Below are 27,487 nucleotides of genomic sequence, written 5' to 3' on the forward strand. Positions count from 1 at the left end.
TTAAGGATAAAGGACCATAATATATGTAAATTACCCTTAAATGGTACAGAAAAACTAGTCTGAGTATATACATTTACATATATCATATTGGAGAGTATAAACATATGTACATGTAAAGACAGAGAGCACAAATAACACAGCAAATGGGGTAAAATGTTAACACTAGTTAAATACGGCCAGAGACTTCTGGTGTGGTCTTTATATGGTGTTCTTTATACTATCCTAATTCTTGCAAGTTTTCTGTAAGTTTGAAATTATTTCCAAATAAAAAGATTTGTTTCAATGGTAATAAAATGTTACCGTTTCTCAAAAAAACCCCACAAAAACACCACAATTTACCAGGCTGAGAAAAGTGTTGCCCTAGAAGTTCAAAGTTGTGGAATCCAGTCTCAGCTCTGCCACTCACTGGCTATGTGAAATGAACAAGTCTCTTCGTTTATACAAAAACTATCAGAGACAGTGGGGGGTCCAGAGATGGAGGTAAAGAAGCAATAGTGCCTTTAGGCTTGAGGAATAGGCGGGCTTTCCCTGGGATCCATGCCCCGGAGGGCTCAGCATATCACAAACATACACACACAAATGAATATATTCAAGAGCACTCGGGCCCCTCTCCCCTCGGGACTCATCCTGGTGCGGCCCCACCTGTATCCTACGTAACCTCTCAAGAGTAATACTGCCCAGGCCCCAGGGGAACGCCTCTTCACACCTCTGGGCTGCGTCCACAAAATAAAAGTGCCCACGTGAATGCCACACAGCCCTGTGGTGGGTCACTGCCAGCGCTGGCGATGGGGGCGTCCTCCCTCCTGCGGGGGTGGGGGTGGGGGAGTGAAAGCACTTCGGTAAGAGAAGAGACTGATTAGGTCACTCAATACTTCCTCCTAGCATGGATGCAACGGACTCTTGCCCCAACCTGTATCATTTTTCAGTTCTACCCAAAATTCATTTTCTTGATTGTTTTCCAATTCGTGGTTCTGGCACGGGATTCACAACAGCTGCACATGGCAATTAGGGCACATTTTGCAATGTTAACTAATTCATATTAATTTATATGTACATAAGTCTCGACATAACATAAATGGAGCGTGATACTAATCCTTTACTTTGGCAACCAGATGGACACTGAACGCTAGGATTATAAATAGTTTTATTTTTATAAAAAGCACTTAATAGGATTTAATCGAATTTAAAAAAATAAATTTAAACATTTCAACTTGATTTAAATAAGCTTGATATGAAATGCTGATGTCCTTTAATTATAATTTGTATCTTGCCTTTTCATTTTAACAGATAATTTTGAATGTCAAAGAAAAATAACTGGAAATGAATATAAAGTAAAATTTTCAATTTTTAACATTTAAGGTGTTGATGAAAATAGCTACATTTCATATACTTTGAGTATAACTCATTTTACTTTGTAATCATTTACATTAGTCTGTCAATAAAACCCAAATTATGTGAAAAACTTGATTAAGATAGGATAATTAGTGAAATTAATTAATGAAATTAATTAATTTATTATTAATTAATTAATGAAATTAAGGCAAGAAAAACTAACTTAAAAATAAAATTTTATTTTAAAAATATTGATATAGCAATTCATGTATTTGTACTTCTTTAACGCTCATTCCAACATCACCAGCCCGTCAACACTCTTCAAGTGCAATGATAATTATATTCATTTATATTTGATATTTCGCCAGTTTTCAATCATATAAAAACCATAGCTTTGCAGATATTTTTGTTTTGTAATTACGAAAATGTGTATGCCAAGGTAGGAGAATAGAGAGGATTTAACAGTTTTTAGCTTCACTTGTATCTCTTAAATATTGAGACATAAGTGGGTCTCCATGTGTATTCTTGGCCAAGCAGGGGTAGACTTATGAATACAACATAATCCCTGTTCCCAATCATCTCCCAGATAGTCATTCATTTATTTAACAAGTATATATTGAGCGCCTACTCTGTGCTAGATAATGAAGAACTTTCCATGAGCAAAACTGACTCTGCCCCCAGGAGCTTAAAATCTAATGAAGACAGACATTGCTCAAAAATCACAGACAGCAATAGTGTATTCATCTCCGGGATCAAGTCCTCTGTAGACACAGAGAGGTTCCATCCAGATCCCGCTTCAAGAAAGGTTTTATTGTTCCAGCTTTTATGTGCTGTTGGCAGAGAGCCTCAAAATAAGACTGGCCCCAGTCTTATTTAGCTTCTCTCTAAGAGCAGAAAAGAAACAAAGCCAAACAGACAAAACAGACCCTTCAAGCAACCATCATTTGTATCCATCTCCCATAGATCGGTAGTTCTTTGAGTAACTTTCTGCCTCTCCCTCAGCCCTGGGGTATCAGAGAGGACAGAGAGAGAGAGAGATACACAGAAAACAAACTCTTACTGTGGAATGCAACCCTGACACATTAAATTTTTCTGGGGTTGCTAAAAGGAACACGCTCCCAAACTAAAGAAAGAAAGGAAAATTTTAAATGTAAACACTTTGGAGGTCCATTTTGGTATTGAGACTCTTTGAGATAATTATTAATTATGATACTTATAATCCTAAAGTTCCCACACTTCCCTGGTGGTCCAGTGGTTAAGACCCCGTGCTTCCAAAGCAGGGGGCGTGGGTTCGATCCCTGGTCGGGGAAGATCCCACATGCTGACGGGTGGAGCCAAAAACAAAGAAATCCTAAAGTTCCCTTGCCTTCAAAAACATTATCTTGGCCGAAATCCACCCTCATCCTCAGAATAGCTCTGAATGGCTTTTTTTTTTTAAATTAATTTATTAATTAATTTATTTTTGGCTGTGTTGGGTCTTCGTTTCTGTGCGAGGGCTTTCTCTAGTTGCGGCGAGCGGGGGCCACTCTTCATCGCGATGCGCAGGCCTCTGACTATCGCGGCCTCCCTTGTTGCGGAGCACAGGCTCCAGATGCACAGGCTCAGTAGTTGTGGCTCACGGGCCCAGTTGCTCCGCAGCATGTGGGATCCTCCCAGACTGGGGTCGAACCCGTGTCCCCTGCATCGGCAGGCGGATTCTCAACCACTGCGCCACCAGGGAAGCCCTGTAAATGGCATTTTAAGGTAAACCAGCGTGAGTGAGCAGGTGCAGGGCAGGGAAGTCCCATGGTGAAAGCAACAAAGCTCCTCTTCCCTTGCTCCCCACCCGCCCAGGGCAGGGTCTCCTGGGCCCTGGTACCCAGTGCCTGCCAGGCCCAGGGCAGTGGCACGCCCGTGAGTCCAGCCGGAGCCCTCTGACACCCTCCAGCAGGCCGCAGCCTGGTAGAAACATCACTGGGCTTGTTCCTCTTCAAGTGCAGTTTAAAATGGATTCTAGGGCTTCCCTTGTGGCGCAGTGGTTGAGAGTCCACCTGTCGATGCAGGGGACACGGGTTCTTGCCCTGGTCCGGGAAGATCCCACATGCCGCAGAGCGGCTGGGCCTGTGAGCCATGGCCGCTGAGCCTGCGCGTCCAGAGCCTGTGCTCCGCAACGGGAGAGGCCACAAGGGTGAGAGGCCCGCGTACCACACACACACACACAAAATGGATTCTATTCTCAGTTGCATAGTCATCCATTTAGATTCATCATGGGCCACTGGTTAAAACAGGAAGCGTGAATGACGTATGAATTAATAAGGAAGATAGAGTGATAATTACAGCCAATTTGCCTTGAGATGTTCATCACCGGATCTGTCAGCTCCATCTATTTGATCAAACGTCTCTAGTTCTTAACATACCATTGTGAAAAAGAGAAGATTTGGCCATGAAAAGCATTTTTGTCGATTTCATTACCATTATACACAGGTAGGTTTCAGTGAGCTCGGTTCCCGAACTAGACTATTAAATTCACTTCTCATCTGGAGCTGGCAATGGGAATTTTGAGATCGAGGCTGGAAAACAAAGAAGCTCATGTTGCTGAAGGTTAAGGGAAAGTAATCGTTGGAGAAATCCCACGCCAGACCCCGTATTAACGTCCACCCTGTGTGTGTCTCAGACTCCAGGGCCAGATCCAGAGGGTTCATCCAGCATCACCAGCCCCTAAGCCCATTAAATGCACAGTGAGGGGTAAGCATGTGATCTCCATAGCTGGCATCAGCACTCTCTGGTGCCAGCGGGCAAGTGGATTGATAATGATTTTAGATGACTTTTGCCCACGACCCAGGGACCTCTGGTGAAGATCTGCCATGTGCAATAGCTCTTTAGGTGTATTTAGGTGAGGAAAACAAGATGGGTCACTCATGCATGTTGATGCCAGGAGATAGAGCTAAGGGAACAATCCCAAACACAAGGTGGGGAACAGAGATTTCAGTGGAGCAAGCAGGAGCAGAGGTGGCCCTGGGAACACAGCCCACAGGAATTCAGAACAAACCCAAGGAAGACTTCGGTCTTCCAAATTCAGAGAATACGTATTTGGATCAATCTTATCTAGATGGTAGGGCTCTGAGAGACCCTGGTGACTCTACAGTAAGTCCCCTACATGCGAACCTTCAAGTTGTGAACTTTCAAAGATGCGAACGTGCGTTTGCATGTCCAATCACGTTAAGTTAGTCCACGTGTCTGGAGTATATTGTCACGTGCGTGCATCCTCTACAAGTGTTTGTGCTTTTGTGCACTTTACTCTGCAGTACTGTATAGAGTATAGTAGTACAGTATCTTTATTTCAAGGCCAGGATGTCTGGAAGCAAGTGAAAAGCAGCAGTATACAGCCGATTATGTTAGTTGAGCACCTAGGCTAACTTTGTTGGACTTTCGAACAAATTGGACTTACAAACGCACCCTCGGAACGGAACTCATTCGTATGCAGGGGACTTACTGTACAGGATTTCCACTGAAATCAGCAAAGCATTGAAGACCTTGGCCCCAGGGCGCAGCTTCGTGGAATAAAATCAGCTGTGCAAGACCAGTTCAGCCTCAGAGCACGATGCTTCCCAGCCTGTGTGTGGCAGAGACTACGAGCTGCACCCCACCCCCGAGGATTCATTCTCCCCTTCTTCTTTAGCAGTTGAGCTCCGATTTTAAGCTGAGGAAGCAATGTGTTCAGTTAAAAGACTATATTCCCAGCCTTCCTTGCAATGAGGTGTGGTCTTGTGACTATGTTCTGGGCAATAAAACGCAAGAAAAGTGTAGTATGGGGTTCCCAGGAAGGCTGCTCAAAGGGTACCTAACTCATCTAGGAGGAGGGCCCTTCAGCCCTTCATCCCCCCAACCCTCACCTCTTTAATTTTTCTTTCTGCAAGCCTGGAACTTGGGTGTATTGGCTGGAGCTCCAGCAGCTTTTTGCACCATGTGGTGACCTTGAGGTTGAACCCCATGTGCTGAGGATGAGGACCCTGGGTCCCTAATGACACTGTGGAGTTGCCATACAAACTCCAGACTTCCTGGCTCCAAAATGCTTTTACGTGAGAAAGAAATACCTTAATGTTCCTTAGAATTGATAAACATGCTCCACTCTCAGGTCTTTGCACTGGCTGGACCCTCTGCCTGGAGCACTCTGCCCCAGATGTCCATCTGCCTTGATCCCTCACTTTCTTCAGCTGTCTAGCAAAAAAGCACTAAGAACCAGAGGCACTAAGGCCTTCTCTGACCACCCTGTTTATAACGGCACCCATGTCCCCCATTGTTCCATAGAATCTATCCCCATCTGTCTTAGTGTAACCGAAAATGGGGTCCGGCTGCTAGCCACTCAAAGCCAATGAAGAGGCAAGGTTGGTGGAAAGGAAAGTTTGCTTTACTTTGGATGCTGGGGGTGGAGGTGGAGGGCGGACTCCTGTCCTAAGGCTGACTCCCCCCCAAGCGACAATCAGGGGGCAAGAGCTTTTATAGACAAGAGGGAGGAGGCTACATGCAGAAACAGCTCTGACAGTCATCTTGAAACTGGTCATCGGTGGTCTGACCACTGTCATCTTGATGGTTTTAAGTACAGTTAATCTTCAGTTCCAGGGTTGGTTTGTTTCCATTTCTTTGAGGCCAATTCTCGGAATGGTGGCAATTTATGTCATGGCTACAGTCTGGTCATCTTGTAGTTAACTTCTCCACCTGGTGTGGGTTTCAGTATCTATAACACAGCTCACAGGATATGGCTCAGAATATTATCTATAGCCCTTGAGAAGGAACTAAAGGTCCTTGACTTTGCTTAATGACTAAACTATTATTATTTGGTCTCCTTTGACTGTTTTCCTTTGTTTATGCATTTTCTCACTTCTCTGATTAAACTTATCCTTTGGCTAAAGTTTTTCCACAGACAGAAGGCAGGAGGAGGACATGGTGGGCACAGACCGTAGGGTCCTGCTCCATTTCAATAGTACGTATCTTCTCCTTGCCCATTTGTTTCCTGTCCATCTCCCTCCGCTAGGAAGTAATCATCACAGGGCACAAGGGCATCACAAGTCACAGCTATCCTGTGACTGCTGCACCTCTTGTGCCTACTACAGTGCCTGGCACAGAGAAGGCACTCAATAACGATTTGGTGAATAAATGAATGAATGAGTAGCGTGATCTAATGGGCAGGCTCCGCAGGCTCAGTCATCCTCCCAGGCCCTGGTGTGGGGTCCATTAGGCCCAAGATGTGTCACCAGGCATCCTCTTCCCCTGTGGTCACCAGGAACCAGGCTGCCTGTCTGCAGCGGGCAGGGCAGAGGAGACGGGGCAAGGCTCACTCTCCTGACTCTGGTGGGCTTGCAAGGGGAGAAAAGCAAGCCCCTGGCCCTTTTCCTGCCCTCTCACAGTTCAGGTGTGTGAACCCTTGACCTGGGGGCTCAGCCAAAGGTTCATAATGTGCTGATACAGCTACAGGGCCCTTGAACCAAGTCTGCACCCCACGTACATCCATCAGTCAGTCCCAAGAAATACTGAACGTGAGGGGTGCTGTGGTGCGTAAATTTATGTGTCAACTTGGCTAAACCACGGGACTCAGATGTTTTTTCAAACATCAGTGTAGATGTGGCTGTGAAGGTAGTTTTCAGGTGAGATTAACATCTAAGTCAGGGGACTTTGAGTAAAGCACATTATCCTCCATAATATGGGTGGGCTTCATCTAGTCTGCTGAAGGCCTTAAGAGAAAAAAGCCTGAGCTCCCTGGAAGCGGGGACTCTCCAGCAGACCACCTTCAGACTCCAGCTGTAGCTCTTCCCTGGGTCTCGAGCCTGCGGCCCACCCTGCAGATTTTGGACTTGCCAGCCTCTACAATCACATAAGCCAGTTCCTTAAAATAAATGTCTCTCTCTCTATACACATCTACTTGGTCGCATTTCTCTGGAGGACTCTGAGCTAATATAAGTGCCGTTCTTTCTTCCACGTTCCAGAGAATACTGGGAGCTCTAGAATGTCTGAGGAGAAACAGCAGACCCTCAGCCTCACTAATAAAAACTAGAAAACGAACTGGTCTCTCAAGGAAGCGGTACACACCTTGACCCACTGGGTCAAACCAAGAACACGAGGAGACGTTGCGCACTCAGAGCCGTGCCAGGCCCAGACGGAGAGGAAGCACGATGGCTTTATTTATTACTGAATGAAGAACCAGGCCTGCGGCCTCAGTGGGGGCCCCTGGTTCCCCACAGGGAGGTGGAGAGGGCAGTGCTCAAGGCTTGTGTTTCCAGGAAGGCAGAGAGAACCTCAGGCCGCTGAGAGGGCAGGCAGCACTTTTCCTGCACACTGGCCAAAGCCAATGCGGTACCCGTCCCCCTGGCACTGTCCTGCAACAGAGGAGGACAGGGGTCAGCCACGAAGCCGCTGGGCTCAGGGGAACCAACGCCCAAGCGGCCACGGTGCCGGTCAGCACACAGCTGGGCCCAAGGCAGGAAGGCGCCATCTGAATGACAAACAGGTATTTTCGACAGAAAAACCACCTTCTCCAGAAGCTGGGCAGAGCTACAGGAGCACCAAGATGGAACTCCAGGCCCGCCCTACTGTCAGGGACCCTCACAAGCGGTGCAAGGATGGCACAATGGCTTTCCTGAGAGGTAAAGCAATAGGTATAGGTCAACTCTCCCTAAGTAAGTCTGAGTTCAAATCCTAGGCTTGCTAATTAGCCTGAGGCTAGACTGACTGGGTTCAAAGCCTGGCTCTTCCACCTACTGGCTCCATGACCTTGAGTCCCCTTGGAACTCAGTTTCTTTTCTTTTTGTTTTTGTTTTTTTTTATTTTTAATATTTATTTATTTATTTGGCTGCATCGGGTCTTAGTTGTGGCACGTGGGATCTTTGTTGTGGCATGCAGGCTCCTTTAGCCTAGTTGCAGGACGCAGGATCTAGTTTCCTGACCAGGGATCAAACCCGGGTCCCCTGCATTGGGAGTGTGGAGTCTTTACCACTGGACCACGAGGGAAGTCTCTGGAACTCGTTTCCTCATCTGTGAAATGGATCTAATGATAGTACTCACTGCGCAGGGCTGTTGCAAAGATGATATGAGTTAATACACAGAGAACTCCAAAAGAGTGCCTTGCCCAGGGGAAATGCTCAGTGTCAGCTATTATGATGATTATAAGCTGGGGGATTAGGGGCAACTTGTTTAACCTCTGAGCTAAGCCCCCTTGTCTGCAAATGGGAATAGCAATCCTTACCTCTCAGGGTTGTGAGGATTCGATGCAACACGTGGCTGAAGCCCTAGCATGACATCTCTCCCAGAGCAGATGTTAAACAAATTCACTCAATTCCACTTCAACAGAAAGGCAGAGAGGAGGAGGCCCTTGTCCCTGGACCTGAGAAGGGTCCATTGAGTAGGAGCAGCTGTCTGAGTCAGAGCAGACAAGTCTATGAGGAGCTGGGAGAGCAGCATGGAGGAAACAGGAGCAGAAAGGAGGGAACATCGGAGCTGGGACTTGACAGGTGGATACGAGTTCACCAGGGGGGACACAACGAAAAGGGTGTGCCAGACAGAGGGAACAGCGTGTGCAAAGACACGGAGACCAAGGCGAGAGATGCACGAGGTGCATTTATTCAGTGAAGCTGTTGTGTGGGGTCCCCTGAGAAGCCAGAGTACAGAGTATTCTTAGAAGCCATGTTAAGGAGTTTGAACCTTTTCCCAAGGGCACTGAGGTGACTCAGGAGTTTTCAGCAAGACAGTGAAAGCTGTGTTTTACAGCTATGTTTTAAACAGCGCCCTCTCCAGTGGCCCCTAGAGAGAAGACAGATGGAAGCACATAGGTTTATGGGTGTCAGGCCTATACAGAGGCTCCAAGGCTCCCCAGATTGAGATGCTTCTCAAGCACCATGAGCCACGGCAGTGCTGAGGTGACGGCCACCTGCCCATGACGAACACGAGGGCCACTGCAGGGGATGCCCGTGACCTTGAGTTACACAAAACACCACCAGACCCCCTCACCTGCCGAGGACGACCCCCAAATCTGGAGTTAGGCCTTCTGCTACCCAATGTGAAGAAGGGAAAGCAAGGAGTTGCGATATTCCCACAACTGAGAGAAACAAATTGAAGCTCACTGCGGAGAGGACTCCCAGCCAACTGAACACTGAGACCAAAGACAGCTTTGGGAGACGGGGTCAGGGACGCCTCAATGAGCCCTTCCAGTGAGTGCAGGGACAGTCCTCACGGCCACCTGTAGCTCAGTACAGCCTACCCAGCCTGTCTCCTCCCACTTCCTCCCACCTGCCCAATCATCCCACCGGTCCTCCCTGTGAGGGCTGCTCTGACTGCTGGCCTTCTCTGGGGAGGTGGCAGCTTGGACACCAGCAACATCCCCAAACAAGCCCCTCACCCTCCCCGGCATCACCGAGGCACATCCTTGCCACCCCAGCACTGACCCTTAACACGCAGTGTCACCTTTTGTCCAGAGCAACATCCTTGCCTATTCTGTTTCATTATTTTTCCATCAGTCACTTTAGAATCTCAATGCTCAGAAATATTCGTGTCCCTGGGGGGGAAAAAAAGCCTATGGAAGCAAAACCTGGCAGAAATTCATCAATCATCTATCAAAGCAGCTCACTCCAAGCTGCAGCATTTTTTTTTTTTTGCAGTATGCGGGCCTCTCACTGTTGTGGCCTCTCCCGTTGCGGAGCACAGGCTCCGGACACGCAGGCTCAGCAGCCACGGCTCACGGGCCCAGCCGCTCTGCGGCATGTGGGATCTTCCCGGACCGGGACACGAACCTGCGTCCCCTGCATCGGCAGGCGGACTCCCAACCACTGCACCACCAGGGAAGCCCTAAGCTGCAGCATTTTTAAAGCGCCTTCTTCCTGGAGAGCTGCAAATACTCAGAGGGTGTCTTTCTCCTCCCCACTCCAACGCCGGGTGCTCTGTCATTCACATTGCTCCTTCCTGCCCTGGGTTACAACAGAGCCACCACCCCCAGCAAACAGCCCTGCCTGCTGCCTGAGAACAGATGCACGATTACATCCTGGTGGGAAAGCTGGCCACTTCCTCCCCATTTTACAGCTGCCAAGCAGATGGTCCACATGGGGTTTCTTAACGTCAGAGACGACCTTCTGAGTCAGATGATTCTTTCTCATGAGAAGCTGTCCTGTCCACTTAGGATGTTTAGCAGCGTCCCTGGCTGCCATTCGGAGACAGCCAGAACTGTCTCCAGACGTCGCCAAATGTCCCCCAAGGGGCAAAGCCACTCTGGTTGAGACCACTGGCCCAAAGGATGAAAAGTGAGGCTCTGCACCCAGCTGAGGAAGGTCTTTCCAGGCTCCCAAGCTGCTGCTCTCCAGTGCAGGGAGGAGAAGCTGGGGGCAGGTGCGTTCAGGCAGGGACAGAGGGCCCCGAGAGGCCAGAGCATGAGGAAAGTTTGCACCCAAGTCAGAGCGTGTCACCGAGCCCTGGGCAGAGGGGAAAAGCAGCTCCCTGCCTCCCTGGGTTGGGCTCCATCAACCATGGAAATGGAAGCGAAAAGTATACTCATCTCCTCTGGAATGTTATCTGATCTCACTGGCCCTTTCCTGAAATCTGACCCTCTGCCTCTTCCCCACTCCATCCCACCAATGGGACCGAGAATCCATAGCTACAGCTACAGCCCAGTTTTCCAGGAAATAGGGGCGACAATAGGACCCAGGAAGGGAAATGTGTGGTCGGCAGGCAGAGACCAGGATGTGGAGAGCGAGTGCAGAGAACGGGTGCCCCCTTAACCTGCCTGCAGGGCAGATGGGCGTGGCTGATTCCCACGCTTCAGGTAGGGACTCCTATTAAGGAGGAGTCAGGATGCTGGGCATTCTCAAAACCGGGTTCTGGAAAAAGCAGCAATGACAATGAGGACAACGGTGAAGACCGTCACCAATTTTAAGCACTGAGGGCTCTTTAGATATTATCAAAGGGCTTAAGAATTGGGGTTCTGAAGATAAGCTGCCTGGATGCGAAATCTGATTTCATGACTTACTGGTTGCAAATCCTGGGCAAGTTATTTACCCCCTGCAAGTCATTTTCCCACCTGTAAAATGCAGGTGCAGCAGTGACAGTGGAACATGACCCCAGGGGGCAGATCCTGCGCTTGCCTTGTTCACCCCTGAACCCCAGCACGGGAGTCACAGCAGCTGCTCCAGAAACGTCCCCTGAAGGAATAGACTGGTTCGTCTCATCCTTACAACCATGCTGTGAGGTTAACTACTGTATCTATCATCAACTCCATTTTAAAGATGAGGAAACTGAGTCCAGAAAGGTTCAATAACTTGAGGAAGGTCACAGGGCCGGTGGGGATGTGGGAGTCCAACCTGCACCTGACCCTGAGTAGCAGGCTGCTGACCACGGCGGCTCCTTCCTCTCCAGCAATGATGTGTGGTGGGCAGAACGACCGCCCAAGATGTAAGGGGTGCCCTGACCTCCTCGGAATGGGCTGCTGGGAAATCTCGTCACTAACTCAGCCAGGTCATAAGGCACAGGGTCATAGGGCACAAGGTCATAGGACACAGGGTCTTTGCACTGCAGAGTCCAGAACAATGGGAACCTGCCATTATTTTAGAATTTCGCTCAGGGAGGAAGGAGACAAAGCTGGATTTCTGCAGTCTTTTTGGTTCGAGGAGACTCCGATTTAAAGTCCCTGGCAGGGACTTCCCTGGTCATCTAGTGGTTAAGACTCTGCGCTTCCGATGCAGGGGGCGTGGGTTCGATCCCTGGTCGGGGAACTAAGATCCCACGTGCCGCGCGGTGCAGCCAAAAGATAAAAAAAAAAAAATTTAATTTAAACCAAGATAAAGTCCCCGGCAGGCAGCGCTGGGGCGAAGGCCAGTATAAGCAGACACAGACCTGGGACTGCCAGAGTGGGGACGAGTTGGGACAGATGGCTTCCTGGCCAGACGGTTAGGACAGCGCCCGCGGCCGAGGAGGAGAGGACGCCCGCGGGCCCCGGCCCCCTCACCTGTGATGATGACTTCATCCCCGTCCAGCAGAAACTTCCTGGTCTGTCCATTCCCCAGCTCTATGGCCCTCGTTCCCTTCCACGACAGCTCCAGCATGCAGCCGAAGCTCTCTGGCTCCTTCATAACGGGAAAGGGAAGAAGGTGTGATATGTACTTACATCACGGTGAGCGTGGCGGATCTGGTGTGGGCAGTGGTTAGCAAGGCGGGGGTCAGGGGATGCTGGGAAGGGGCGGGGGATCCCGCGGCCCTCAGAGACCCTGCCTCGGTGGGACCACTGCAGAAGTGTCCTCGAGGCCGGGCACTCTACCTGCCCTGCTCATTCCATCCAGGACGCGGAGGTGCGGGATGCTGGACGAGCGTGCCCAGGCCCCTCCTGCCAGGCCCCTGCTGGCTCCAGAGGCTGCGGCTTACCCAGACGCTGTCGTGCCTGACCCCACCCACTGGGAAGAGATTCTCCATCAAAGAGCCTGCAGTCTCGACCTTGCCGGAAGTGACTGGTACATGCACCACCCAAAAGTCATCACCAAGGGCTTGTGGAAGGGGGCTGGGGGGAATCAGTGGGCCACTCCTCCTGGGTGGGGGCACTGTGAGGTGGTGACAGCCAGACACTGTAGTGGCTTCCTGCGTCTGCCCCTGTGTCACTCTCACTCTCCCCCAGGACACAGACACAGCCTCTCATCCCTACACCAGCCTCTCCTGAATTTGAAAAAGAAGGCCCTCCTGCACCCAGAGATGGATGAAGCTCTGAGTAGGACAGAGTTGAAAGATACACCTGCTTCGGGCTGGAATCCCTTCTCAGGGGAGAGCTGAGGGCCCTGCAGTCTGTAGGGGGAATAGGGGTGCCCCAGGTGGGCAGCCCCCAAGGCAAGCAGACACTCACCGGCCCGCTGATGGTTCCAGAAGCCAAGAGGTCCCCCGGCCGCAGGTTGCAGCCATTGACAGAGTGGTGAGTGAGCTGCTGCAGCATCGTCCAGTACATATACTGCGGGCGAGGGACACAGAGGCGGGGACAGGCAGGGTGGGCTTCTCCCAGCCTCCTGGAGCAGTCTGCCAGCCTGCGCCACTCACTGAGGCCTTCCCTGGGCTCTCTCCCGGCCCTCAGAGCAAGGACAAGCTGTCCTCCTGCAGCTACCCTGTGACCCTCCCCACCTCTCTCCCCACCCCTTCACCAGCGACAGCCCCCGCTCCTCTGCCCCTTCCAGCCCTCCCCTAACCCACCTTCTCCACGAAGCGCTCCCCGAGGAGCCAACCTCACTGCTCAGACTCTCAATCTGCAATGTGCTCATCTGTCCATAATTCCACCCTGTCCTGCGATTACCCAAGTCCTAAGTTGACAAGGTCTAGGTCCTCGTCATAGCAGAAGCTTCTCATGAGCAAAGAACTCCTTTCCATTCTCCCACCCTGGGCTTTGGAACAGACACTGGGCAACAGAGCTGAACGACTCAAACAGGACCTCAGAGCACACTGAGGAACGAAGGAGCACTGAAGGAGGTCAGGCTTGGTGGGGGCGGGCTGAGGACCACACGCCCCCCAAGCAGCTCAGAGGCGGCACGCCTGCGCCTCTGCAAGGTCACAGCTTCTCAGATCTGCCACTCCTGGAGCTACACCTCCAGGCAGAGGAAATCTTAGAAATGGATTCTTACCCAAGAGACCCCTTCAGGGAGGCCCCCTTATTCCTTCTTAGTAGCCTAAGGAGCCCAGAATAAAGTTAAATTAGAAGGGAGACTGGAGGAAAAAGGAATATATTGAATCAGAGGATGTTCAAATGGCCAACAAGCATATGACAAGGTGCCCGGCTGCAACAGTCTTTTTTTTTTTTTTCTGCGGTACGCGGGCCTCTCACTGTTGTGGCCTCTCCCGTTGCGGAGCACAGGCTCCGGACGCGCAGGCTCAGCGGCCATGGCTCACGGGCCCAGCCGCTCCGTGGCATGTGGGATCTTCCCAGACCGGGGCACGAACTCGCGTCCCCTGCATCGGCAGGCGGACTCTCAACCACTGCGCCACCAGGGAAGCCCTGCATCAGTCTTTAGGGAGATGCAAACGGAAATCACAGTCCCCCAGAAAGGCGGAAATGAAAAGGCCGGCGACGTCACATGTTGACTTGGATGTGGAGCAGCCAAAACGCTTACATGCTGCGCGTGTGAGTATAAATCGGAACAAGCCCTTTAGAGAAGTGTTTGGATGTACCCCTCAGCTGAGTATGGATACATATCCTCTATGACCCAGCAATTCCATTCCTGGATATCCACCCAACAGACATGCGCACATACATGCACCAAAAGACTTGGACTAGAATGTTCACAGTAACTCTCCCCCCAAAAACGGAAACAACCCAAACGTCCATCAAGAGTAGAATGGAGTGCTCGCTTCGGCAGCACATATACTAAAATTGGAACGATACAGAGAGGATCAGCATGGCCCCTGCGCAAGGATGACACGCAAATTCGTGAAGCGTTCCATATTTTTACCACACACACACAAAAAAAGAGTAGAATGGAAAAATCCATTGTGGAACATTTATACTGTGAACACAATACAACAGCTAAGAATCATGAACTGTCACTGCAAATTGCAACATGGTTGAATCTCAGAAACATAATGTTAAAACAAAAGAAGCCAGGGCTTCCCTGGTGGCGCATTGGTTGAGAGTCCGCCTGCCGATGCAGGGGACGCGGGTTCGTGCCCCGGTCCGGGAAGATCCCTCATGCCGCAGAGCGGCTGGGCCCGCGAGCCATGGCCGCTGAGCCTGCGCGTCCGGAGCCTGTGCTCCGCAATGGGAGAGGCCACAACAGTGAGAGGCCCGCGTACCGCAAAAAAAAAAAAAGAAGCCAGATAGAAAAGGGTATATACCGTATGATTCTGTTTTTATAAAATTTAAAAAACAGACAAAATGAATGGAGGGTAAGAGAAGTCAGGAGAAAGTTTACACCTGACAGGGAGAGCGGTGATGTGCCTGGAAGGGGCCCCAGGGCACAGCTGAGGTCCTGGAGGTTTCCCGTTTCTTGATCTGGGTGCTGGTTGCACAGGGATGTTGTTTTGTGAGAATTCATTGAGCTGTACACTCATAACGTGTGCATTTTCATATCTATGTGTTATGCTTCAATTAAAAGTTCACTTTAAAAAAATAAGTCACTCTGATCTACCCAGCCCCTGGCAAGACAGAAGTCAGGGACTAGCCCCTCAGAGGAGTATCTATTATTCCCCAGGAAAAGCACTGGCCGTGTCCATGCAGCCTCCATCTGGAGGGGTCTCTGTGACCTCCTGGCCTCTTTGGAAAGATACAGGGCCATGGAAGCTCTAGGCCCACACGCTGACCCATCATCATAGCCCAAAGTGGATGCTATTCCCCTGGTCCTCCCGGGAAGAAAGGTCTCCCTCACTTCCAAAAAGCAGTCTGCCTAACTTCAAAGCTTACCTTAAAATTGGACCTGCATACGGTAGCTGCTTGGTTCATTCCTTCTCCTGTTGGGTAGACAAGACAAGTAACATTGACAAAAAGACCTAATTCTATTCATCAAGGAGGGAGGGACCCACCTCGTAGGGGGAATTGTTTTGTGGTTTAAGCTTCCCATTGTCTAATGTGATTCTACCTAAAGAGTCCGTGAACCAATGAGCTCATAGGATATCAGAGCTGGGAGGCGTGCACAGAGAGGATCTAGTCCACGGATGGCAAAGAGATGCCCACAAGACGCCATTTCCTCCTCCCACACCCACGGCAGACAGCACAAATTGATCACAGTTCTGGTATCCTCTGAGATCAGATGTAGCCTCAGAACCCCGCTTAACACGATGCTCCTGGAAGCTGATCATCAACTGGAGATGCTGTACAAGTTGAAACCAACTTGCCACACCCGCCAGAGCCCTTTGGACAGCTGGGGCCATCTGTCCCCTGCCAGACTCCTCCCATGATGGATAATGTGCTACTATTTCAACAATATTTATGAAACAATTACACACCTACTACACACAAGGTACCAGGCCATTGCTGTACCATTTCTGAAGCGTGCTAATATCAGAAAGCTCTTCTACTCCCCAAGGACGGGCCTTCCTCCCCTGGCCCTGTCTTCCTTTCTGAGGCTGCACAGGTGAGCTCATCGGCCCCATGGAAGGTCAGGGTCCCCCAAGCCTGCTTCACCCAGACCCCAACTCAGAACATCAGAAATGCACATTCAGGACTGGTGTGGGGAAGGGTCTTGGAAGCCATCCCTGCACCCGGTCCTCCCTCTTCCAGGTCTTTCTACATCTCTGGGCACTGCAACTTCTTGATAATCTTGTCCCTTTCTCCGACAGTGCACTCCCCTGGATGTTTCCAGATGGTCAGGAGGAAAACAAGAGAGAAATGACCTCCAAAGAGGCATTTGTGGGTAGGAGGACACCAGCCTAGGGCTTATGACATTTGGCTGTAGTCTCAGCCTTTCCGTCGGCCGGCTAAATGACTCGGGGTGAATCCCTCTTCCTCTCTGAGCCTCACTTTCCCAATTGATAACGTGAAAGAGTGGGACCAGCACAGTTTTCCAGGGGCGCTCTGGCGGCTGCGAGGCTCTTCCTAGGAGCCCTTTCTTGTGTGGAGCAACCTCCCCCCGAGAGAGACAGCTCCTTCCTCTTCCTGGCGGACACAGCCTGCTGCCAGAATCACCCCCGTGAAGGATGGAGACCCTGGAAGCTGCAGCGAGAGAGCCACAGCAGAGCCTGGGGTATGTAAACAGGACAAAAAGAGGAGAGAGATCTAGGAAGAAAAGAGACTGGCCAGAGTGTGGCCCAGGAGGTCTGTGTGCAGCCCCCAGACTAGCCCTCTCCCAGCGCCAAGGGCCCCCCTCAGGATCGGAAAATGGCACCTGATTCTACCCAGGTGCAGGTGCTGTTCTAGACCTTGATGTGAATCACCTTGCTTACCGCTCACAATTACACCTTGAAGTCAATACCACTATTATCCCACTTTTCAGACGACAAACTGGCACAGACAGATTCAGTAACTTGTCCGAAGTCCCACCGCTGGGCAGGGGCAGAACCAAGACTCGAACCCCAGCCGTGGCCTGCAGAGCCCGGTTCTCTCTTACTACTGCTCCACTGGCCTGTTACCTCAGCCCAGCTGGGCAGCCTCAGGGGGACGCAGGCCCTGCTGCGAGGCTCTCAGGGCTGACTGAGAGCAGGACCCGGGGGCTAGGGGTGCTGGCTCCGTGTGGTCCCAGAGGACCGAGCCAGGCCCACGAGGACAGGCTTTCAAACGGGCACTGGACAAAACATGCCACCCAAGGGTGAGGGGTTGGCAGTGGCGTGTGAGCAGAGGCTGGGCAGACTGGTCGGAGAGGCTGGAGAGGGGATTCATGTGGAGGGTGGAGGTCCCAGACTCCACGGTTTCTGGCCCTAACAGCTGACAGCCCGGTGCTATGGGGCTAAGCCCACATGGGCCCCGTGCGGCTCGCAATGAGCACAAGGGTGTCCCTTCCCATCCTTTACAAGAGCCCCACGTGTCTCCCAGTCTGCAGCAGGTGGCACCCCATCCCCTCCCCCCTTCAGAAGCTCAGCAGCCACCTGGGCACTGGCACTTGGGCACAGGGGTCCACCCAGCTGCTGGACACACCCTTCGACCCCACGACAGTACCTTTCAGGGTGACAGAGAGGTTGATGTCGAACGTGTAGGGCTGGTCGTGGCGGAGATACGGCAGGGGCTTGGGGTCCTGTGAGGGCAGAGCACAGCACAGAGGGGCTGAGCCCCACAGCCCAGCAGAGCAGCTGGCAGAGAGAACCTGAGGGAGAAGGGTGTCCCCTCTCCAGGGCCCAGCACTGTGTCCCTGGACACTGGGGGGCGAGGGTGGTCATGTGTGCTGGACTCTGGGAAAAGCAGCCGAGGGAGGGGCAGCGGCAGGTCAAAGGTAGACAGAGGACCCAGAAAGCCAGGGAGGGGAGCACTGGGGAAGGGGGACAGTGGGAAGGCCAGAGATGCGGGAACAAAGCCAGGCCTGCAGGGAGAGGCCAGGCCAACAGAAAGGGAAGGCGGAAGGCAGGGGCGGCCGGCAGAGGCGCTCAGCCCTTCTAGTGCTGGATTCAGTGTGCAGGCAGCTTTGGTAGCCAGAGCTTTGGTAGAAGGTCTGAACTTTGGCCAAAAGCAGTGTTTTCCCAAAGAGCAACATGTACCTGAATCACTAGTGGGCCATGAGACAATGCGGGGTGATTTTATTTTAATGGTTGTGATTCTTTTTATGATTAACTTGGTGGCTACTAACGAAGATAGGGACATAAAGTTCCTTTTCTAAATACATTATGAGAGTTTTCAGATGGAAGCTGAAAAAGCATTTAATAAATAATTGTTCAGAAGTGGCAAGGGTCGTGAAGGTTGCACGGAAAGGGTATTTGGGAAGGGCTGGCATGAAGGGAGACAGAGCCCAGAGGTCTCTGGCGAGGGTGCAGCAGTGCCTGTGAACAGAGATCTGGACCAGGGATGGAGCCTGGAGGGGACGAGCAGGGGGTGTGGCGGCAGGCCAGGCGGTCCTGGGAGGGCAGGACTCACCAAAGACGGAAGAGACAAGTCTGGGAGACTGAAAATGATGGGGAGGGAGATGCTGTGGCAGGAGCGGTAGAGGAGGGAGCAAGGGGACAGGGCGAGAGCCGCACGGGAGCTTCACGAGGCACCGGTCTGTGGGGAAAGACTCCAAGCGTTGAAGCACAGCTCCCTGGGATGACAGGAAGGCTGAGAGGTGTCCACGTGTGAGCCAGGCGAGGGGGAATGGGACCGGGGGAAGGGCAAGGCTCAGAGCTCAGCTAGGGCTGCCCCCAGGTGGAGGACGGAGTCGGCTGGAACATCACAGGACTCTAGGAGATACAGGAGAACCAGGACAGGTCACATGCCAGAAGCCAGGGGGAGAGAGCGCCTAGGAAGAGTAGGGGGCCACCAACGGGTCCACATTGAAGAGGGCACAAGGTCCCCGCACTGACCAAGGTCACTGGGCACTTTGGTGAGACCACCGGTGCTGATGGGGTGGAAGCAGCGGCTAGACTGTGACAGGCTGAGGAGGGCTAGGATTGTGAGACGGGCCTGGACAGTGGTGCAGGGACAGGAGGCTCAGGGAACACAAGGCCGAGGCTCAGCGCCAGGACGGACGCCTTGCTGTCGGACCCCATGCTGCATTCTATCAGTTGGGCTCCAGGGGGCGCCATCACACAGAACACAACTTGTTGACCTGGAAAGTTGTGCAATGTGGTGATACTGGAAGGGGCCCCTTTTCCTGCCAACTGGACAGTTCCCGGCCTCAGAGGATTCTAAAGGTTACAAAATTCCATGTCCTCCTCAAGAACTGTGCAGGGGGCAGGGAAAGCACAAGGCAGAATGATTAGTGCCATGCCTGCCTGGAGGTCCCCATAACCAGGACCCCCAGCACATGGGCATCCTCCAGGCCCTCTCCATGCCTGCTGGGCAAACAGCCTCGGAGGCAGAGGGGCCTGGACTTCTTGCAGAGGGCGTGCTTACCTGCTCCTGGTTGGGCACAGCAAAGGGCATAAGGGCATCCATGGGCACCACCCACGGAGAGATGGTGGTTCCAAAACTCTTCCCGAGGAACGGCCCAAGAGGGACGTACTCCCACTTCTGAATGTCTCGAGCTACAGAAGAAAGGCCGAGCAGGGCTTACAAAGGCTGACCGGGCCCCGCGGCAAGGCTCCCCCCTTCCCTTGACCAAGGAGCACAGACACTCAGCACAGCCCTCCCCCACCCCCGTGCTCTGGCCCCAACCAGGCTGGCTGCCCCAGGACCAAGGACAGAGGTCCTCTGAGGTCACTGTGCCAAGCTGCAGCAAAGAGGAGGATGACCAAAGGGCAGGCAGGATACTTCCCCATGAAGGGGCTGGAAGCTCATCCTCATACGGGGAGGCAACACTTGCTGAGATTCACGGCACCACGGTCCTCCTACAAATGGCAGAGGGGCTGAGATGGGCTCAGAAACTGGGCCCAGAAACTGCTCTGTTTGAAATCTTAGCTCAGCAACTAGCTGAAGCCGTCCTTGTGCCTCATTCCTCACCCGTGTAAAACAGGAGTAGTAATATTATCAGTGTCTCGCAGGGACCTGACAGGAGAGTCCATGTGACGTATTCAGCCCTGGGCCTGGCACAAAATTGCTCAAACGTACTAGCTGTGACATCAGCCTTGTCCCTGTTCATCTTACAAGAAAACTGGAGCTCAGAGAGGTGAAGTAACTGGCCAAGAGCTCAGAGCTGAGAAGTCTGTTTGATACCCAAGCCTGTGCTCTCAGCCACTTTGACCGGCACCAGACCCAGGAGACCATCCATGGCTTCCCAAATACCCAGCCTTCACCCAGAGCAGAGTGCGCGCAGGAAACTCAACACCAGGATGCCCGACATCCCGTAATTACCACTCCAGTCGTTCATAAGGACCATTCCAAAAATGTGCTCATGGGCCTTAGAAATGGGGATCGGCTCTCCAAATTTGTTCCCGGGGCCTACAAAGAAAGCCTGACAAGGGGAACAGTTGATGAGAATCTGGCTCTGACCTGCTGCCCCAGGTCACTTGCCTGGAGGGTAAAGGTCAGGTATTTCCAAACCCCGGCTAGGGACCTGGACCGTTGTGTACGAATCCACAGTTTCTATGCCATGACCAGCACCTGAGTAGATAGACGGCTACCCCGGGGACATGGTGAGCAGCTGCGTGCCAGTACCCACCCAGGGCCCCCACTCACGGCCCCTGATCACCAAGGCAGCCCCCTTTCCCTCCTTCAGCCCACCCCACACCTCTGCCCTTTCCCCTTCACCCGATACCGTGCTCTGCATTTTAAGGTTTGACAGCTACACCAGGCTTGTGAAAAATGAAAATATCAGGGTTTGTATTCGTCTCACAAAACTAAGAAGGCCTCTGTGATGCAGCAAAGAGAGCCTGCCGGGGCGTACCCCACACCCCAACCCATCACCCACCATCTCAGAGGAAAGCACCACCAGCACAATGTCCAGGAAACAAGAGAATACGTAGACATCATTGGGGGGAAAAATTGAGAAGATAACTCAAAAGCACACAAAATCAGCTATGACATTTGCAGGACCTAGGTTGCAGTTATATCCATTCTGTGACAGTGTTTAAATGTTGCAAATTTTGTCAAGATTCTAAAAAAAAAAAAAAAAAGATGCCATCTTATAGAGAATCTTACCACCATCGTCAAGATTATCTGTGCTCCCTACCCGTCACTGTTTCTCCACACTATGACTTTCTATTTTTCCTCTGCCTGAGACCATATGGGACCTGGGACCCTTTGCTGCAGTGCTTGCACCTGGACAAACCTCTCCTTGAGCAACAAAATGCAAAGAAACTATACGGGACTAAAAATAACTGGGTGCATGCACAGGTGGGGCAAATTATGGACAACAAGATACAAGAGACCAAAACACCCAAGTGCCATTTCTGAAGAGCGGGAACAAAACCAGTGTTGGGAACAAAAGCAGGGTACTACGCATGCCCCCTGCACACAACACCACCTAAGGGGTGGGCAGACCACCTAAGACAACCCTCCGGCCCAACCCCTGGACACACCCCTACCCTCACCCCAGATAAGGAACAAGCTCAGCTCGCCCCGCCCCGCCCCCCTGCCGCCCCCCCACCCACCCCCCCACCCCAGCTCAGGGAGCAAGCAAGGGAAACTGTTGTTTGTTCTCGCTGCCCCCCGCTGCAGCAGCAGGGGCCCCAATAAAGCCTTGCCTGAATTTGTCTGCCTCTAGTCAATTTCTATTAATTAAGGAAGCCAAGAACCCTGGTCGATATCATGCCCACCCCTTCCACCACCCCCTGCCTCCCTCCCCCAGAAACAGGAACCAACACAGGTGAAGCATCTGTCTGCAGAGTCCTCCGTTCCCCCAGAGAGAAGACCCTGGCCCCCAACCAGGGGGCCCTGCTCTGGGGGATCTGGGTTGGGAGACCTCCTCTTAGGGTTCACGGGGCAGCCTCACAAAGGCATCAGGGGGCGGAGGGCTGGCCGGTAACGCCCTGCTGGGACTAGGGGACTAGTGCCCACCTGTTCCCCTCCTCTGGACAGAATCTAAAGAAATCACAAGGCAGGGCTGGAACTACAGGGAGGTCCAGCCTGCCTCCAATCAACCTAGATTCCCACGCCCCCAGCCCTACCAGCGCACTCCGCAGCCCCTTCCCTCCACCTGCATGAGGAGACACTCTGAGCATCACCTGAAGCCCTGAGTGCTGACTTTGAGAAGCCCCCTCCACGGCCTGCCCGCACCTCCCTGCCCCGGCCTGACTCCGCTACCCAGCATCCGATGACCCAGCAGAGACTGAAGACACTGCCGGTGTCCCGGGACACTCCCCTCCAGTTCAGCTCTTCCTTCCCATCTCTTTCCCCGTCCCTTGACCTTGGGGGCTTCCTGGAATTCAGTGTCCCTCTCAGAATGCACAGCCCTGCAGCATGAGGGATCCTTGGGGTGAGGGAACCAACTGGATTGATGTCAACATCTGGCTGTGAGATGACCATCTTGCTGTGCAGGATGTTACACTGGGGTAGAGTGTGTGAAGGATTCTGGAGCTCTCGGTACTGTTTCTTACACCTGCACGTGAGTGTACAATGATCTCAAAATAAGTTTAATTTAAAAAAATGCACAGCCCTGAAATAACCAGTTTTGAGGTTGTGCAGGAGAATAATGAGGATGGACAGTACTTCCGATGGCCCAGTGGGGACCCAGGACTGCCATTAACGTGGCTGAGATGGGGGAACGGCCTGTCGTCCAGGGCGGCCATCCCAGGGAGCTCTCCTGCCCTAGTGTATATACAGACCCTATGCCAATAAAACATCAAGACATGGCTTACTGTTTCCAACTCGAAGTCCAAGAGTTTGCAGGCACCATACACAGGAGGCTTAGCTGGAATCATACCAGAAAGAGGCTAGTGAGTGCCAGGCGTGGAACTCAGGGTGTGGGGACACAGAGCGGAGCATGGCAGGGTACTTACAGTCATCGGGTCTCATCTGTCCCTTGGGCCTGCGGATTGGGGTGCCAGACACCACGACGGAGGAAGCACGGCCGTGGTAGCCCACTGGTAAGTGCAGCCTGAGGAAGGAAGGAGAGAGAAAGCATCAACACTGTTACACGTGCAAAGTAAATTTCAAAATGTTTTCAAATTAAAAATGAAAGGGAGAAGGAATAGTCAGGGAGTTTGGGATCAACATGTATACACTGCCATATTTAAAATGGATAACCAGGGACTCCCCTAGTGATGCAGTGGTTAAGACTCTGCACTCCCAATGCAGGGGGCCCAGGTTTGATCCCTGGTCAGGGACCTAGATCCCACATGCATGCTGCAACTAAGAGTTCCATGCCACAACTAAGGAGTCCATGGGCTGCAACCAAGGAGCCCATGTGCCGCAACTAAGGAGCCCACCTGCAGCAACTAAGACCCAGTGCAACCAAATAAATACATAAATATTAAAAAAAAAGTGGATGAGAAAAAGAGAGCTTTAAAATGGATAACCAACAAGGACCTACTGTATAGCACAGGGAACTCTGCTCAATGTTAAGTGGCAGCCTGGATGGGAGGGGAGTCTGGGGGAGAATGGATACATGTATACGTATGGCTGAGTCGCTTTGCTGCACACCTGAAACTATCACAATATTGGGGTTTTTTTGGTTTTTTTAAATTCATTTATTTATTGGCTGCATTCGGTCTTTGTTGCTGCGTGCGGGCTTTCTCTAGTTGCGGTGAGCGGGGGCTATTCTTCATTGCGGTGCGCGAGCTTCTCACTGCGGTGGCTTCTCTTGGTGTGGAGCACAGGCTCTAGGCGCGTGGGCTTCAGTAGTTGTGGCACACGGGCTCAGTAGTGGTGGCACACGGGCTTAGTTGTTCCACAGCATGTGGGATCTTCCCGGAACAGGGATCGAACCCATGTCCCCTGCATTGGCAGGCGGATTCTTAACCACTGCGCCACCAGGGAAGTCCCTATCACAACATTGTTAATCGGCTATACTCCAATATAAAATAAAAAGTTAAAAAAAAAAAGAAAGGGAGTCCACATATATACATGGTTGAAATATCGAAAGGTACTCCCAAGTGTCCAGCAATAGATAAACAGATAAGCAAGAATGAGGTCTATACATACAATGGAGTATTGCTCAGCATTAAAAAGGATGGAAATAATGACACAGGCTACACCACAGGCGAAGCTTGAGGACATTGTGCTAGTGAAACAAGCCAGACACCAAAGGACAAATACGGCCTGATTCCACTTACATGAGGTACTTAGAGGAGTCAAATTCATAGAGACAGAAAGTAGAATGGTGGTGCCCAGGGGCTGGCGGGGCGGCGGGTGGAAACGGGGAGTTATTCTTTCATGGGTCCAGAGATTCAGTTTGAAAAGATGAAAAACTTGTGGAGATGGATGGTGGTGATGGGTGCACAACAATATGAAGGTACTAATGCCACTGAACTGTGCACTTAAAAATGCTTAAGATGTAAATTTTATGTTATGTGCAATTTACATTTTTCAAAAAAGCAAAAGGTACTTAAACAGTGGGAAAAAGTATGATTTCCTCCCATCCTTGTCTCCAGCATCAATATGGTGCTGATGCAAATACACGCAGAATAACTGAAATGGTTACTGTGGACGTACTCTGCGCTTAGAATACGCAGCATCACACGGGGTGCTTTCCTGTTGTTTCCCTTTTCATGCCCTCCTCACAACAGCCCTGCACAGTAGGCGTAATGGGACAGCGCTGAGCAAACTCAGGCTCAGGAGCGTCCAAGGCTTGGCCGAGGTGACCCCGTGTGAAGTGCTGCCATTGGAATTCAAACCTGGGTCTCTCCGACCACAAAGTTCTGCTGCTTCCCCTGTAGCCCCCTCCCTACCTACTACAATGGGACCCGGGGACTAGATCATAAAGCTCAGAGCGGGAGAGCCATCCAGAGCACAGGAACACCGTCAAGAGCTCTGTTTATAAGACAGAAATATGGGAGAGGAAATGAAAGAGGAAAGAACTTCCAAACACCATCATAAGGTGATTTACGGTACGGTACGGTACTGCTAGGAACAGACCAATTGAACAAGCTGGTTAAAACAAAGAACATAATACATAAAAAGTGAAAAACGTTTTTGCATAACAAGATAAGTTAGATCCTGTAATGGGTAGAATATGGTTCCCTGGAAGTATGTCTACGTCCTGACCCCTAGAAGATGCGAACTCAACCTTATTTGGAAAAAGGGTTTAAGTTAAGGATCTTGAGATGAGGTCATCCTGGATTAGCCAGGTGGGCCCTAGATCCAGTGACAAGTGTCCTTATAAGAGGCACACAAGAGGAAACAAAGGGAAGAGGCGAAGGCCCTGTGTAGACAGAGGCAGAGGCTGCAGTGATGCTGCCCAGGAAGGATGGCCTGCAGCCACCAGAGCGGGACAAGCAGGGAGACGGCCTGTCCCCTGGAGCCTCCAGAGGGAGTGGGGCCCTGCCAAAACCTAGATTCCAGACCTGCGGCCTTCAGACCCGCGAGCTAATAAATGTCTGTGGTTTTAGGCCACCCAGCGTATGGATGTTTGTTACAGCAGTCCAGGAAACGAATACAGACCCACACCTCACATCACACACAAAAGGAAATCCCCAGTGGATTATAGATCAGAATTTATGCAGAGTAAGGCTCTAAGAAGTACTAGGAAAAAATACTCCCCAAATCTTCAAATTCCTGAGGTGGAGAAAGTCTGAGCACGACATAAAGGTAAATGCCGGGCTTTTCTGGTGGCGCAGTGGTTGAGAGTCCGCCTGCCGATGCAGGGGACATGGGTTTGTGCCCCAGTCCGGGAAAATCTCACATGCCGCGGAGCGGCTGGGCCCGTGAGCCATGGCCGCTGAGCCTGCGCGTCCGGAGCCTGTGCTCCGCAACGGTAGAGGCCACAACAGTGAGAGGCCCGCGTACCGAAAAAAAAAAAAAAAGTAAATGCCATGAAGGAAATGATGGACATGTTTGACTTTATAGAAAGGTAAAACTTCTGCATCAAGAAAGAGCAAATAAAGTAAAAAGATGCCACAATGGGAGAAAAGAGTTGCACCGCATTACAACAAAGGGTTAATTTCTATTCAGCACAAAACAGTCTTTCAAGTTAATAAGAGAGCACTGACTGTGTAGAGTATCTGTGAAAGAATCTCTAAGCAGCTGATAAAGGTTTTGCCTTCAGAGAAAGGAAGGAGGATGAAGGACAGGGTGGCAGAATCTTGCTTTTTTCCCACTGTTTACCCATACATTCCTTTGGAATTCCGGACTATGTACATGCATTGATGATTTTTTGTAGCTTTTAGTTTTTTAAATGTTTGAATATGTATTTTGCAATATTTATGATATACAAAAAGATATAATAAGACAAATAACCACACAGCACCAACAGGCTGTCTAAGCCAATTAAAAACGCCCCCTTCATAAGGACCTCCCTGGCGGTTCAGTGGCTAAGACTCCGCGCTTCCACTGCAGGGGGCATGGGTTAGACCCCTGGTCTGGGAACTAAGATTCCGTGTACCACGTGGCCAGAAACACCGAAAAATAAAAATAACACCCCCTTGGTAGCCCTCCCGGTCCCTTCCCTCTGCTTCCCACCCCTCCTGACCCCACCCCGGAGGGGGCCACCACCTGGAATTTACTGTCCCTTGATATTTCTATACACATTTACCACTGTCTAGTATTTTTTGCATCTTGTTAGATAAACGGCAATTTACCACGCATTTGCCTTTATATTACCTAATCAAAAAAAATCTATTTTCGTAAAGACTGAGGTAGATTTAAGTTTATTTACACGGAGCAATGTAAATGACATATTAAAGTGAAAAACGCAAATGTCAGTCAGCATGGTCTCGTTTTGTTAACTAAAGAAATGAAACGTGTATGTGGCCGTGCGTGTCCGTGTGTGTGTGTGTGTGTGTGTGTGTGTGTGTGTGTGCGCGCACCCGTAACCTGGAGAGGTGAAGGCGATGGGCCAGCCACCATTCAGAGTAATGGCCTCTGGGGAGTGGGTTGGGGGTTTCCCTCTTCTCCCCCTTTACTCCCCTTATTGGCTTAAGTTATAAAATACAACTGTGTGCAATTACATTCCATGTAATGATTCAAACAGCACAGAAGTTAGTCAGCTCTCCCCATCCAGCCACTCCCCTGAAGGAAGTAAAGTTGGTCTGGAATCTATTATTCTGGACTTTTCTCTATGCTCATAGCAGTCTATGCAAATGTGTGCAT

General features: G+C 51.2%; 1 protein-coding gene across 1 annotated transcript in view; it reads right to left on the reverse strand.

Annotated features, from left to right (window-relative positions):
• Nucleotides 1–7,439: 7,439 nt before the first annotated feature.
• FAH (fumarylacetoacetate hydrolase) overlaps nucleotides 7,440–27,487 on the reverse strand; it is a 30,172-nt gene continuing 10,124 nt past the window's right edge. Inside the window, exons 6-14 of the mRNA XM_082647357.1 lie at nucleotides 23,239–23,336; nucleotides 23,098–23,150; nucleotides 20,654–20,753; nucleotides 19,757–19,887; nucleotides 17,894–17,969; nucleotides 15,707–15,753; nucleotides 13,172–13,273; nucleotides 12,290–12,407; nucleotides 7,440–7,682 (exon numbers count right to left, since the gene is read on the reverse strand). Coding sequence (XP_082503483.1) covers nucleotides 7,603–7,682; nucleotides 12,290–12,407; nucleotides 13,172–13,273; nucleotides 15,707–15,753; nucleotides 17,894–17,969; nucleotides 19,757–19,887; nucleotides 20,654–20,753; nucleotides 23,098–23,150; nucleotides 23,239–23,336 — 805 coding nt within the window. The 3' untranslated portion in view covers nucleotides 7,440–7,602. The remainder of the gene's footprint in view (nucleotides 7,683–12,289; nucleotides 12,408–13,171; nucleotides 13,274–15,706; nucleotides 15,754–17,893; nucleotides 17,970–19,756; nucleotides 19,888–20,653; nucleotides 20,754–23,097; nucleotides 23,151–23,238; nucleotides 23,337–27,487) is intronic.

The sequence above is a fragment of the Grampus griseus genome, assembly GCF_964374135.1.
Source record: "Grampus griseus genome assembly, chromosome: 2".
Taxonomy (NCBI): Eukaryota; Metazoa; Chordata; class Mammalia; order Artiodactyla; family Delphinidae; genus Grampus; species Grampus griseus.